Consider the following 14,860-nt stretch of genomic DNA (forward strand, 5'->3'; position numbering starts at 1 on the left):
AGGTCCATCAGAACTGGTCATCACATAGTATTGTTGTTGAAGTATATATAATGATCTCCTGGTCCTGCTCATTTCACTCAGCATCAGTTCATGTAAGTCTCTCCAGGCCTTTCTGAAATCATCCTGTTGGTCATTTCTTACAGAACAGTAATATTCCATAATATTCATATACCACAATTTATTCAGCCATTCTCCAACTGATGGACATCCACTCAGTTTCCAGTTTCTAGCCACTACAAAGAGGGCTGCCACAAACATTCGTGCACGTACAGGTCCCTTTCCCTTCTTTATGATCTCTTTGGGATATAAGCCCAGTAGTAACACTGCTGGATCAAAAGGTATGCACAGTTTGATAACTTTTTGAGCATAAATTTTATCTTTTAAATAAGGGAAGAACTTCAGCATTTGGCCAAGTAGATTCAAAGTTCTGCTCTTTGTGACTGAGCTGTAAACATTTTATAATATTAGAGTTTGAGATTCAAGGAAAAAATGTAGATTTGGAGAAAAGTTAGCTCCCACTATCAAATCAGCAACCCAGTAAATATGGTATCTGAAGGATTACCTTTCAGCCAAAATAAGGAGAATAAAAGGCAAGTGCTTTAGTTGTCATTTTTTTGCCCTCACTAAATTCTTGGCAGGCCTTAGAAAATTGGAACCTTAGTATTCAGTAGCCAAGTTTTCTAGTCATTTGGTTTGGTGTATATAGATTCTTTTCTACTTAAAGATACTCACTGGCCTATCATTTGACAACATTTGAAGTGAGAGGGAGCCATTTAGCATTTTTTTCTTCAGTTTTTTCTTTTTTTAGTTATATCAAATTTATTTTTAGCTTGCACACACATCCCTCCTCCTTAATAATTATAGTAATCTTTGTCAGTATATCCATCATTTTTACATCTTTAATACCATACTTTTGTACTAAGAGGAGGGTAATATGTTTCTTCTTTGGGTTGGGACCAAGATTGAGCCATTTATTATTTTGTGAAGTATCTTATCTAAGTCATAAGAAATTTAGTCAGTGAACTTAATGTTGGATTCTAATGTTCTTCAGTGAGTATTTTGGCCAATGAAGAAAATTTTTTTCTTTTTCCTCCAGGAAAATCTTTTAGAAATGAATGGTTGGGCTAAATTATTTCCAAGGTCCCTCCTGCTTTATTGTGCCATAATTTTAAAACATAAATTTCCAGAAAGAAATTTTCCCTTTAAGAAGATTTGTGGTTTTTTCCCCCTAGGAAACATGCCAGGGTTTTCTCTGACAGAGAGTGATGCAGCTCTGGCTTTGGCTTTGCAGCAGGAATTTGGTCAGGAGACCCCCCAGAATTCAGAGAGTCTGGAACAGGAGGGTTTGTTTTTCTGCCAGATTTGTCAGAAAGATCTCTCAGCCATGAATGCCACTCGAAGGGAACAGCATGTTAACAGGTTAGTCCAGCTTATATTGTTGCATCTCTAGGTTACCATATAGTTTAATGGTCACATCAGTGTTGTTTAGAATCAAAATGAGTTTTTTGCTATGATGTTAATCTTAGAAGTTTTATAATAATAATAATTGTACTTTTTTTGCTGAAAAGAACATTTGTTAATGAAAACATCAATGACTGAAACTCTGCTTTCCCTTTCCCAACCTTTTCCTCACATACTTGGGATTACCTCTAGTAATCCAAAAGTACTTCTTGTACAGAAACTACAACTGGGCATATACTTTTTATGCTGTTTGTTGTGAAATGTTTTCATGACTAATTGACCCATGGCATATGTAAATCTTTGGCATAATGTACCATTTTATAAAGGAATTTTTTATTTGGGACTTCCTTCTGTAGATGCTTAGATGAGTCAGAGAAGTCATTGGAACCTGCCTCTATTGCACCTAAGATCCCAGAATGCCCAATCTGTGGCAAGCCATTCACTACTTCAAAAAGCAGAAATAGTCATTTGAAACAGTGTGCAGTCAAGATGGAAGTGTCTCCTCAACAACTGGTCCAGGCGGTCAGAATGCAGACATTTCAATCCAGTGAGTGCTTCCCATCAGCATCAAGGTGAGTCAGAGGAATAGTGAAGAAGTTCAGTATTGCAATGATGTTGTCCTTTGTTTTGTTACAACTGGAAGTGTGGTTTGTTATTTTATAGGTTTTTCACATTTTTTGAGAAACCAAGCAACCAAACACCCTTTCCCTTCTCCCTTTCCCTGTTAAAGTATTAAGTTGATACATAATTCCTACTGAAGAGTAAAAAAATTGAGGAGAGGATAAGTTTTATTCATAATAAGCAAATAGCATATTATAGATTTTCTTTCTCTTGAGGATTTTGATATTAGAATAATCATTTATCTGGAATGGTTTAATGGTGGCCCTTTGTAAAGGTATGATAGGCACTCTCATGAGAATTTCTCTAATCATATAGTTGTCTGTAAATTACAAATAATTCATGGGGTTTTCAGCTTTATCTGTTAAAATAAAAAGTTTACCATCAACATAAACAACCATTCTTTCATATCTATTAATACTAGGCAAATTATCAAAATCACAGAACAAACAGATGTGTCAATAGCTCCCAAGCTCTTCAGTTTTAAATAGAATTTTGGAACCGTTTAGAAAGATATTTGCATGAATTAAATGCTTTATTGCTAGCATAGTATAGTTTGATTACAGTTAGGAAAATAAGTTCTGTTTTCTGGAGTAGGGGGCCACTAAACCTGAGGACAGGGTAAGCTTTTCTCCACATTGTACCCTGTTCAACATTAGGTCTCAGTGGTTAATAGAGCTAAATCTTCCTAGAATTGTTTTTATTTGAGAATTTTTTCCTGTCAAAGGCCAAACAAAAATCAGGGAGAAATTGGTTGTAGGGGATAAGGAACAAAAGGCACTTGACTTTTTAGGTCCACCAATATATTGGTATTGATAAGAATGATGTCTAGCCCCTGCCAACACCAGTAAAGAATGATTTTTTTAAAAAGCAGGTTTGAATGGGCTTACCTATATTGCTCATTTTAGTTTTTATCTAAGTCATCCTTTTGTTTACTAAGAGAACACCTAAACTGTCTCACAAATAAAAATGTCCCATTTTTTTAAATATAAAAAGAATAAAAAGTGTGTGTGTGTGTGTGTGTGTGTATGTGTAAAATGCTTCATTATCAGTTAAAAAAAATTAATTTTCATGTCTTTGAAGGAACATTATACTTTTTATTGTATATTCCAGTAAGGGTACAGTTATTTGTTGTTATTACTCAATCATTTTAGTTATGTCTGATTCTTTGTGACCCCTTTTAGAGTTCTCTTGGCAAAGATGCTAGAGTGGTTTGCCATTTCCTTCTCTAGCTCATTTTATAGATGAGGAAACTAAGGCAAATTGGATTAAGTGACTTACCCAGGGTCACACAAGTAGAAAGTGTGTCCAAGGTCAGATTTTAACTCAGGAGGATGAATTTTCCTGACTTCAGGCTTGACACTTTATCCTCTATGCCATCTAGCTGGTAGTTATACTCTGGAGGAGACCCCACAGCTATAAATTGCCTTTTATATATAGGTTATAGTTTCTTAGCCTATTTACTTCCTTCTGCATCTTTCAACAGGGTAAGTTTTGAATAAGACACCTAAAATAAGTAAGCAGGGAGTTTCCAGGCCACCTTTGAAGTTTCTGATTGGCTTAGAGGGTTTTCATTGGATTTAGGGTACATAGAACTTCTCCAGGATCTTTCAAGGTGATCCAGGGGATTTTTGAAAGTCACCCCAGACTCCAGAGGTATAAACCAGAGACCCTCTCATCTACCCAATCTAGAAAGCTCAAAAACATTCACATCAGCCACACAGAATGCTTAATGACTAACTCATTGTAGTGAAAGTGGTTTTGGGATTTGATACCCCCCAAAAAATTCTAAATTCTAAACCTCTTCAGTCAGAAAATCCCATCAATTATACTCCTTCAACCCAAATTATCAAAGAAAAGCTGATAGATAAGTATTGACTCAGTTGTGTCAGTTGGTAATGTTACTAAGTTTAGGTATAGGGAGTACTAGCTTAAAAGCTTTAAATCCAGTTATTTAAAAGAATTTTTAAAATTTTATATTTTATTTTGAACTTAAACACCAAAAAAAGTTTTTCTATATATGTATCACAACATGTAAAGAAGACTCTGTTTTTAACTATGAATCTTTATCTCTATTTCATATTTTCAGAAGTTAAAAAACATATACTTCTACTTGTCACTTTTGAATCTGTCCTAATCATTTGTGCTTATGTCTGAACTATGCATTTAAAAAAATGTTTCAGTGACCTTCTTTTTTTTTGTAGGCATTACTACTTATACAGCCCCTCCCTATCATTAACAAAGAGAAAGAAATGAGAAAAAAGTAAAAATATGCCTTTGCACCTTGTGGTTATCACTTCTCCTTTTGTCTGTTTCAATCAGATAAGAATAATGCTCATACCTCTTCCTCTACTCTTTCCTCTAAGTTTGTACATTGGTTTTATCTCCCATCGTAATTAAGGGAAATTGCCAAGTTCTACTGTCTTGCTCTTCTTTTCTGTACTAGTGCATTTCTTCTTTACCCTCCCATGTCCCCCACTCTTCAGAGGCTCAAAACAGAACCATTCCACCTCCTTAGTTTTCTAATTTAACTTCCTCAATATCCTTTGAAGATATTAAAGTCTGAATAGTTGCTTGTGTCTTATTAGCTATTAGAATATTAGTATTACATCATCATACACCTTCTTCCAATTGCTCAATTAAATTTACTTTTCTTAGTTTCTCTGAATTTTTTGTTTGTATCTCAAAGTTCCAAAGTCTTCTATTTCATTAAAAATCCATTTCCCCCCTTTAAGATTATACTTGATTTTACAAGATAAATTATCTCTTGACTTTGTTATTCTCAGCAATCAGTGATCCAAAATTACTCTGAAGGACTTATGATGAAAAATGCTATTTAAACTTGGGGAAAGAACTGATTTTGTCTGAATTGTTTGTTTTTTCTTTTTTTTAACTTTATTTTTCTTAAGGGTTTTTTGGGGGGGAATCTAAGCTTTCTTTTGCAGAGTGAATTTTATAGATATGTTTTGCATAATTTCACATGTACCTTCTTGGCGGGGAAGGAGGAAGGGAGAAAATCTAGAATTCATAGTTTTAAAAACAAATATTAAAATTGTTTTACATGTAATTAGGAAAAATAAAATATATTTTTTAAAATGGTAAATTATTTTTGCTTATAAAGCTACATCTTTTCCCTTTTGGAATTCACATATTCTAAGATTTCCTCTGGTTCTCAGAAACTGCCAAGTCAGATGTGATCTTGACTTTGGTCCATAGTATTTATACTCCTTTCTGGATAGAAGTCTAAATTTTGTTTTGTGGAGGTTTTGTCTAGAGTTTTGTGGAAATTGTAAATTTTAGCTATCATATTCTTGATCCTTTTCCTTTTGATGATTCTTTCAGGAAGTAATCTTTGGATTCTTTTTTCACTTTGCCTATATGATAGCAGAGATGATACCCAGTCTTTTTTTTTTTTTTTTTTTTAATAATGGCTTTCAGGAAGTCTAATGATTTTTAAATTCTCTCCTTGACCTATTTTCCAAGTCATTTGTTTTTGATATCAGATATATTATGTTTTCCTTTTTTTTTAATCTTTTAATTTTGTTCTAACATTTCTTTGTATGGGGAGTAATTGATTTCTGTTTGATTTGTTCTAGTTTTCAGGGAGTCCTTTTCTTAGGAAAGGGCCGCTTTCTCTTTTAACCTACTTATCTCCTTTTAATTCTTTCTTCCAAAGCTTTAATTTCATTTTTTGATCTCTTGCTTCATTTCCTCTAAGTATTGATGTAGTTCTCGGGACAACCATTTTTTCTTTTGCATCTTATGTCCACAATACTGTTTTATACTGTTTTGTGTTTTGTTTTCTTGTTCAAATGAACACTCTAGCTTTAGTTCTCGAATTGGGGCTTTGTACTGCAGCCAGACTTCAGTCTCTGCTGTACTTGTCGAAGAATGATTGCCCTTTGTTTTAGAGTTGCCCTTGGCCCCCTGGGTTCCTGTGCCTACCTATACTCCCTAAATTAAACATTCCTGAATCTTTGAGGTTCCAAGGACTAGATTTTCATAATCTTTTATAACACCTTAGGGCAGACTCTTACTAACCTGTGAGCCCCTGAGTCTGAGGCTCCTCATGGTAAATTGAGGAGAAGAAAAAGGGTGGGCATATTCACTACCTTGAAACTTTTTGACAATTCTAGACATTGAGACTTTCTTGGGAGCCCACAATTCTTGTTATCTTTGGACATAGAGCCATACATTCTATGTTTGTCTTATTGATTTGGTAGTTGATTTGCTAGGAGAGGAAGGGTCAGACTAATTTTTTTTTTTTTTTTTTTGCAAAGTTCTGGAATAAAAGAAGTTATCTTATATTTCTTGGTTATTATTTGATCTGATGAAAAATTTTGGATTTTGGCAGGAAGTCTATAATTCAGTTATTCAAAGTAATTTTCCTTGGGCCTGGGAGGGTATTAAGTACATCTGCATGCAGAAAGGAATCCTTTCTTATCCATGAAGGAATTCTCCAAAGAAGCATCAGAATTTTCCATAGAGCATAATTGATTGAATACAGGAAAAGCAAGACTTGGGCTGTTACGTTTAATTCTAAACTGAATTCTAGATATGATCACATCTCATTTGATATAGAATTACTATAAATCATCCTTAACTGTGTTTACTCAAAAGGTAGGCTGATATTCTCCCACTGACAAATGGTTAAAGACAATGAACAGGCAGTTTTCAAAGGAAAAAAATCCAAGCTATCAATTTCTATATAGAAAAAATGCCCTAAATCACTTATAATTAGAGAAGTACACACTTAAATCAACTCAGAGAGTCCATCTCACACCCATTATATTGGCAAAGTTGAGCAAGAACGAAAATGACAAATGTTGGAAGGGCTATGAGAAAAGTCTCACTAATTAATACTTAATTAGATTTTTATTAGTAGATCTTTGGATTGGTTCAGCTTGATATCTTTGAGGCATTGATACCAATGGATATCAAAACTCAAATATATCAAAGAAAGAGGAAAGAGACCCAAATATGTAAAAATATTAATAGCTCCTCTTTCTGTAATGGCAAAAATCTAGAAATTGATGGGGTGTCCATCACTTAGGAAATGGCAAAACAAATTGTAGTTTGGGAATGTAATGGAATTATCATTATGCTCCTTTTTTTTTTTTTTAAACAACAACAACAAAAAAAGATGAAAGTGATGATTTCAAAGAAGCCTGGAAATACTTGGATAAAGTGATACACAATGAAGTGATCAAATCCAGGAAAACAATTAGACAATAACAACAAGTTTGATGATTTAACTCTGATCTTTATAATGATCAATCACTTTTCCAGAGATCTGATGAGGTAATGGACTCAAGGTGCAGAATAAGATATTTTTTAGACTTGATGAGGGTAGAAATTTGTTTTGCTTGATTATGCATACTTGTTGGAAAGTTTGTTTTGAGGTTGTTTTTTTTTTTTCCCCACCCCTCCAAGTTTATAGTGGGGAAAAGGAAAAGGAAAAGAATTGTTAGTTGAAAAAAAGAAAATTAAAAAAAAGCCTGGGGTGAGACCAGTAACCTTAAATATAGAATATTCTCTACTAACATAAAATGTTTACTTAGTGTTAAGAAACATCCTTTTTTTTCCCTTGAGATGTTAGAATCTTGGGCAAAGTGGGAGTATAAAAAAAGTAATAGTACAGCAAAAACATGTTTCAAACGTTGTTTAAAGAATTAAATAAAACAATTCAACTTTTGTTGTTGTTGTCAAACAAAAGTTACTGTTTTGACATTTGACTTCTTTTCCCTAAAAGAATAGGCTTTGCTGCCTTCTAAAATTTGGATTAAATTTTATAAAATAGTTCATTTACTCTAATCCTTATTAACTCTTCTTTTATGGCTTATTGTTTTCAGCAAGCCAACTGGTGAATCAAAGAGAAAAGGATCAACCAATGAAAAGAAACCACAAAAAAGGCGTAAGATATCCAGGACAGAGGCTGTGTCAGAGGACCTGCTTGTTGCAATGGCAATGTCCCATTCTCTGATGGAGGAATCAAATGCTGTGACAAACGATAATCTTGGAAATGTGATTCCAAACAGCATAAGGCCAGGAGCAGGTACATGGGAGTAGTGCTATATTGGCACATAAGAGACTCGAGGCCCTTTTTCATTTCACTTATTCAGAATTTGTTGCTGTACAGGTTTCAGTGTCAGTAGATTCATTTCATTACTGATCCAAATTATTTTCTGTTTATCTTTAGAGAAGAAAGGTCGCAAAAGAAAACTTGTTTCCCCACCTCCATTGTTAGTTCAAGATTCAAAGACTTACCTTCAACAGATACAGGATCGAGTTGCTATTCTACTCACAGAGGAACTAGAGTTATCCAGCACTCCAACACTTCCCCTGAGCAAAATTTTGAAAGAAGAGATGGGCAAGGCACATTGGTGTCTGCTGCAGCCTGAGGAGCAACAAGGCATTCTGTGGAAGGGCAGCTCCTTGACAGGAGCTTGGCCTCTGGAATCTTTTTATGCTAAAGGATTAGATCCTCTTATTTTACCTTGGAAACCTCCAAAGGTGAGATTTTTTCCCTAAGACCACACCTTCTTGAGATGTTTTGGTAGAATTAACAGGTGCAGAGTTCTACAAGGGATTAGGACATTTCTTCTGGCTCTGCCACTGACTGGAAGTTGGAATTAAACACTTTATTTTAGTAATCAGATTTTTTTATTTATAAAGTGCTTATTTTATAGGATAAGGACTTATGAGTCTGACTCTTGTTTCTGTCCCAGTTACAGATAAAATGACTATATGTATAATTCCAGTTAACATATGGATATAATGACCTAACATTAATTGGTAGATGATATCAGGAAAAAAAAATACAAAAATTTCTAAGAAAAAACATAAATAGGATAGTAAATAGATTGACACTTGAGAGTTAAGACCCTGAGACTCAAAAGATTTACTTTATGGTTGCTGACCTGTTTATCTCACAGATAATCAACTGGGTAACATTTTAAAAGGGTTCTGAAGTGAGTAGGGTTTATGATATATTAATGACCTTATTTTGAAATGACAGTCAGAATTACTTTGTAGTACCAAAAGAAGTAAGTATATGAGATTTCATTTCCCTCCTTCCTTAATCTTGATCTCTTCCAAGTAGGCATGCCTTCGATTTTCTAAATCAATATCACTGCAAATATGTGGCCTAACTATATCTTCCTTTCAGGAATGTTCTTGGGTATAAGTTTGATAATCATTAGGAATAATCCTTTATGGAATAAGAAAGATGAACAGGAGTTCCCTGAAGGTCCTTTCAAAAGCCAGAGCCCTATGACCCAGGGATCATTTAAATTTATTTGGGAACTTAGTTCTTTTCAGGCATTTTCCCTATAACCAACTCCCTATCTAAGGGCATTAGGACATATCAGTATTGTGGCTTACTTAACTCTAGGCCCCTGTTGTACTAAGAATAAAAAGCCTTGTGATTAAAATCTAATCATAGAAGGAAAGGAAGGTGAGAAACCAAAAAAGAAAAATAAAATCTAAGGACTAAAGCATTAGTCATCTTCTCTTCTCACCTATTAGCTTCTTAAAAGAAGTTAGAGTATAGTAAAAAGCTTTCTGAAGTTGGTCTCTGAAGACTTTATTCTTGGCCCTATTCACTAGTTGTATAACTGGGGAAAAGTCATTTAACCTCTCTTGAGCTTCAGCTTCCTCATGCATAAAATAGGAAAGCTTGTGTCACATAACTCACAGGATAAATTTGGTAAAATTTAAAGTTCTCTATAAATAAAAGCTGATGTTTAGATAGTTGGTGTTAGAGATGGTAGGTTCAAAAGAAACTAAGTTCAGATCTTTCCTTGATACCTAATACCTATAAAGTCTCCTTTTTGTAAATTACCTCCCTACAACTCAGTTTTCTCAGCTATAGAATAGAGATAATACTTATGGTACCTATCTTTTGCATCATGTTCCATATAGCTGCTCATCCAACATCAGTGGACATAATAATGTAATTGGATTGGATTTTGATTTGTTTTAGAATTCAGAAAAGGGGCCTATGCTGCCATTAATGGCATTTAGCCAATCCAAACCAGATGTGCAAGAGCTGCCTGCTTTCAGTGATTCTACTTCTGAAGGTTTTAACTTAAAAACTCCAGAAGAGCTTAATTCCAGGAGGCGGTCACTTTCCTGTAGCCAAAAAGACCATCAGACTCTGCAGGTCCTTTTAGATCTTGCAGGAGAAGGGCTAACTCTCACCCAGTGGAGCAACAATGCTGAAACTCATTCCAGAAGTCCATCAGGTAAGATACTTGGAGTTAATTCATTTTCCACAGCCTTCCAGAGAAATGTATTATTCATTTGACTTTGGCCTATGGAGATGATTTAGTTTATTGAGTTCTAAACTACTTTAAAATTTCAGGTGGTTACACTTACATACAAGAGCAATTTAGTTTTTGTAGTTGCTTGAGTTTTAACCTCACAGTTAAATATGAAATGAACAATTGTGGCGATGCTTACAACCTGGAGGACAAAACAAAATAAAACATTTTCCAAGGTTAAGTAATAATTTAGAATGGTTTTAGTGATTTTTCTAAAAGTATACTTGCTTGTTAGAGGGCAGGCTGGCAAAAATGGCTTATGAGATGTTCCTTTTTTTTTTTTTTTTTTTTTAGTAAGAAAATCTCATCCATAAGGAAATGTTATATAGCAAAGAGAGTACTGATCTTAAAATCAAATTTCAGCCCTGTTGTTGGCTAACCTCTTTTGGGCAAACCACAAAACCTCTAAGTGTCTTAGTTTCCCCTTCAATAAGATGGGAGAAATCATGTATACATTGAAAACTTCATAAAGTGGTTATAATGATCAAATGACACTTTATGTAAAGCAGTTTTTTTAAAATGAATTTTTGTTAATATGTTTATTTTTGTGTCACTTAAATTTCTCCCTCTATCTTTTCTATATCTTTCTCCCAGAGAGGCATCCCATATAACATAATTTTTTTTCATTTTTGTGATTTTAAAAATCAAGTGAATAAGTAGTCTGATCTTTATAAGCACCCAAGGCTTTCCCAGTCTTATTTCAGCTTAGGATGGTTTCTGTGTGGTAGTATTTGATTTTGCAATTTTTTCTTGCTTAGAATGTGATTTTTCTTTTCATCTGCACTTCCTTAAGGGAAAGATCTGGAATCTTGTGATCTTCCATTGACTGGATTTGTCTTGTCATCCAAAGAGAAGAAATACCAGAGAAGCAGCAGTTCTGCAGTAAGGGTTTATTTTTCAAAATGTTATACTTCTTTTTTGCTGTTTTTAATTTGTAAAATTATAAACTAGAAAATGACCAAATGATATATAAAGAAGACCAAAAAAAGAGCAATGTAAATAAAACTGTAAATCTCTTACATATAGTTCCTTTTTAGTAAGTGCCTCAGATGCTTAGTACTTGTAAGACCCTAGGCAAAAGTCACTTAATTATCCCAATCTTAGCTTTCTAGTATATAAAATGGGGTTAATAATAGTACCTTCCTTAAAGAATTACTTTGAGGATCAAATGAGAGAATTTGTCAAATACTTTTTTAAAATCTTAAACTGCTATATTAATACAACGTATGCTTGTTTTTAGTGTAACATTTTCCTTGGTTTATCCTGGTTACTGTTAGCTACAGTTGCTTCATGTGCATGGTAAAATGAGCTTACTAAATTAGTTTACATTTATTCTCTTGATGCTATTTAAAGAACAGATGTTCTTAACCTGTTGTGTGTCATGGATGCCATTTCAGAATGATGTTTTTTAAATGCATAAAATAAAATTTATAAGATTTTACAAAGGAAACAAAATATAATTCAGTTATCAACATTTTTTTAAAAAAATTGTAGACCCCTCCCCCCCGATTAAGAATCACTGCTATAAAAGTTCACTGTTTTTCATCTAAAGTTATAACTATGATAGCTTTTGCCCTAAGTTAAAAGAAGGCCAAAAAAGAATTGTTTCTGTCCTGTCATCCAACATGTGGCTGAAAACATTTGTACTTGTTTAATTTTTGTTATATTTATTTACTAATCTACATAATCTGTTTCTTCATGAAGTATTTTCTCTGTGGATTTTTATGGGAATAACTTTATGACACTGGCTTGAAGAGCTAAGGAAGGGTTTTCATTGCTGTTTATTTTTCTTTCCATTTTGGTCAGTGGGGCCACATTTGTCTGTGAACAACTTCCAGTTTTTCTTAACTGAAAGAGCTAGCATATCTGTCCTCTACAGTGTTTATCATAAATAACACAGATTAATTAGATTTGACATTTCCATTTATCATAATGGATATAATTCTGTTATTATGTTGTGGTAAGACTGGAATGGATTGGCCACTTTCTTGAGTAAATTGTGGTAGAAAATGGGTGTTTTTATCCTCTTCATTTTTTCAGTTGTCACTTAGTTTGCTATCTGCTGATTTTGGTGCAATGGTCAACAACCCTCACCTCAGTGATGTGCAGTTTCAGATGGACTCTGGAGATGTGCTGTATGCTCACATGTTTGTGCTTTATGCACGATGTCCACAGCTCATTCAAGTTGTAAGTATGGTTAGAGATGAAAGGCTGTTTGTTTTTATTTTAATGTAACCACTTTTTTTGGTACATTCTACTCTTCATCTTTTTTCTCCTTTTTTTCTATCTTTTATCAATCTTTTCCTCCTCTTCTTGATTAGTGTTCTCTCTTCCTCTTTTTTTTTTTGTTTCTTTTATTTTTTACCTTTTTTTTCCCTTTTTCCCTTAACTTTTTCTCTCTTTCCCATCACACTACCTCTCTCCTTTACCAGTCCCAAACATTTTTCTCTTTAATTTCATGTTCTTTCCATTTTGTTCTTTCCTTTTTTTTATTATGAACTTAATAAATATCAGCAAATTTGAATGAGAATTGTGGGAAGATGGGGACTTGCTAGTACATGTTAGCGCCGAGGTCTTCTGCAAATATTCCAGTGGGAATTAGAAATGCATCACTCTAAAAATTACAAAGAAATATGAAGAATCAACTGTAGACCTTGCCTAGGAAAACACAGATAAAGTTCTTTGGAGATCCTGGAATAAACAGGTAGAAATCAGGACCCTGGTGGAAAGTGGAGCCCCTGGAGAGTCTTTCAAGCCACTTGGCACTAGCAACCTGAGTCTGGCAGTGACCCAGCCCATCCTGAGCTACTCCTGAAGCCCATAGCAGAGAGCAGATCCAGGGAGTCCCAGGCAGTCCCCACTGAATCATTTATGATCCAAGCTCAACTTGGGGGGAATGATCCCAGATAGTATACAGCTTGAGGAGTGCTTGAATCTTGTGGAAGGAGTATAATAAAGGAATAGCCTTTGAGCCTAAACTCAGGTAGGAGAATGTCAAGCAAAGCCTAAAGCAAGAGGAAGTCCTGGTGTTCAGTGCCAAGATGTCCTCGGGCAGAGCCCAGCAATAGCAACTCCAGAGTTGTTTGAAGGATGGGCCTGCTGCAGGCTTCCATAAACAGGATCAGAAAGCTCTGCTCCTGCCATTCAATTGAGGAGATCGACACAAGTGCAGGCCTCCACCTTAGATAATAAGACAGATGAATTGAGCAAACCTGGAAAAATGCTAAATATCATAAGGAAGTAATTTGATTTAAAAGACAATTGAGGGATAAACCCTCAAAAGAACCCCAGGTAAAGTCTTTTTTTTTTTTTTTTTTTTTTGCTGAGGCAGTTGGGGTTAAGTGAGTTGCCCAGGAAGTGTTAAGTGTCTGAGATCATATTTAAACTCAGGTCCTCCTGACTTGAGGGCTGGTGCTCTATTCACTGCACCATCTAGCTGCCTCTCTCCCTCTCACCCCCAGGTAAAGTCTTGAAGAAAAAAATGTGCTGGCTAAAGAACTTGTAGGAGTATCTAGAAGAAATAAAAGCAAAAGATATTGAGAAGAATAGCTAGGGAGGAAAAAAAATAATAAAGAAAACTAACACCATAGAACAGATGGTAGAAAATCTCATTCAAGAACTGAATACTCATAAAATTAGGATGGGTAACACAGAACACATCAACTCAATAAGGCAACAGGAAATATTGAAACAAAAGTGAAAAAAATTGGGGTAGAGGGAGAAGAAAATATAAGAATTGATCTCTTTCAAAAAAAAAAAAAATCCTGACCTATAAAATAGGTCAAAGAGAAATAATCTAAGAATTATCAGATTGTTTAAGGATCTGAGAGGGAGGGAAGGATAGGAAAGGGAATAGTCATAAAACAAATTTGAATGTTGGGAGTAGTATGAAGAGATAAAATCCTTTATTACGTTATTTTTAAAGTGGGAGGTGGGAGTAAAGAAAATAAAAAGTGCAAGAGAATAAAAGATTAATAAATTTTAAAAGTAGGAACTGGGGTTTTTTAGGGGGAGGGGAGAGAAGGAAAAAAATAAAGAGGAAGTCTGACTTTTTAAAATAGAGAGGAAAACCATATTGTTTATATCAGAAATGAAAAAGGAGAATTTACAATAATATAAAGAAAATTGTTAGAAACAATTTTGCCTAGCTATTTGCTAAAATAATTGATAATTTAGAGGAAATAGATGAATACTTTCCAATAAAATCAGAAGTAAAAAATGACACTGATAATCACTTCTGCTGTTTAACATAGTACTAGAAGTGCTAGTAGGTATAGCAATGAGAAAAAGAAATTTAAAGAATAAGCATTGCACAAAAAAGAAAAAAAATTATTGCTTTCTTGATTTTATATATACATACACACACACACACCCCCCTGTACATATAACTGTATATAGTTCCCAATAAGGAAATTTCCCCCAAAAAATATGCATATCTATGCATTTTAAAGTGCCTT

The 14,860-nt window shown here is 34.2% G+C and overlaps 1 protein-coding gene across 4 annotated transcripts in view; it reads left to right on the plus strand.

The window, feature by feature from the left end:
- SLX4 (SLX4 structure-specific endonuclease subunit) overlaps positions 1 to 14,860 on the plus strand; it is a 45,079-nt gene that overhangs the window by 10,203 nt on the left and 20,016 nt on the right. For all 4 annotated transcript variants that reach the window (XM_023497725.2, XM_012543184.2, XM_031945616.1 and 1 more), the window contains exons 4-10: positions 1,233 to 1,419; positions 1,818 to 2,033; positions 7,932 to 8,134; positions 8,279 to 8,592; positions 10,064 to 10,325; positions 11,197 to 11,285; positions 12,444 to 12,590. In XM_023497725.2, coding sequence (XP_023353493.1) covers positions 1,233 to 1,419; positions 1,818 to 2,033; positions 7,932 to 8,134; positions 8,279 to 8,592; positions 10,064 to 10,325; positions 11,197 to 11,285; positions 12,444 to 12,590 — 1,418 coding nt within the window. The remainder of the gene's footprint in view (positions 1 to 1,232; positions 1,420 to 1,817; positions 2,034 to 7,931; positions 8,135 to 8,278; positions 8,593 to 10,063; positions 10,326 to 11,196; positions 11,286 to 12,443; positions 12,591 to 14,860) is intronic.

Source organism: Sarcophilus harrisii, chromosome 1, assembly GCF_902635505.1.
Source record: "Sarcophilus harrisii chromosome 1, mSarHar1.11, whole genome shotgun sequence".
NCBI lineage: Eukaryota > Metazoa > Chordata > Mammalia > Dasyuromorphia > Dasyuridae > Sarcophilus > Sarcophilus harrisii.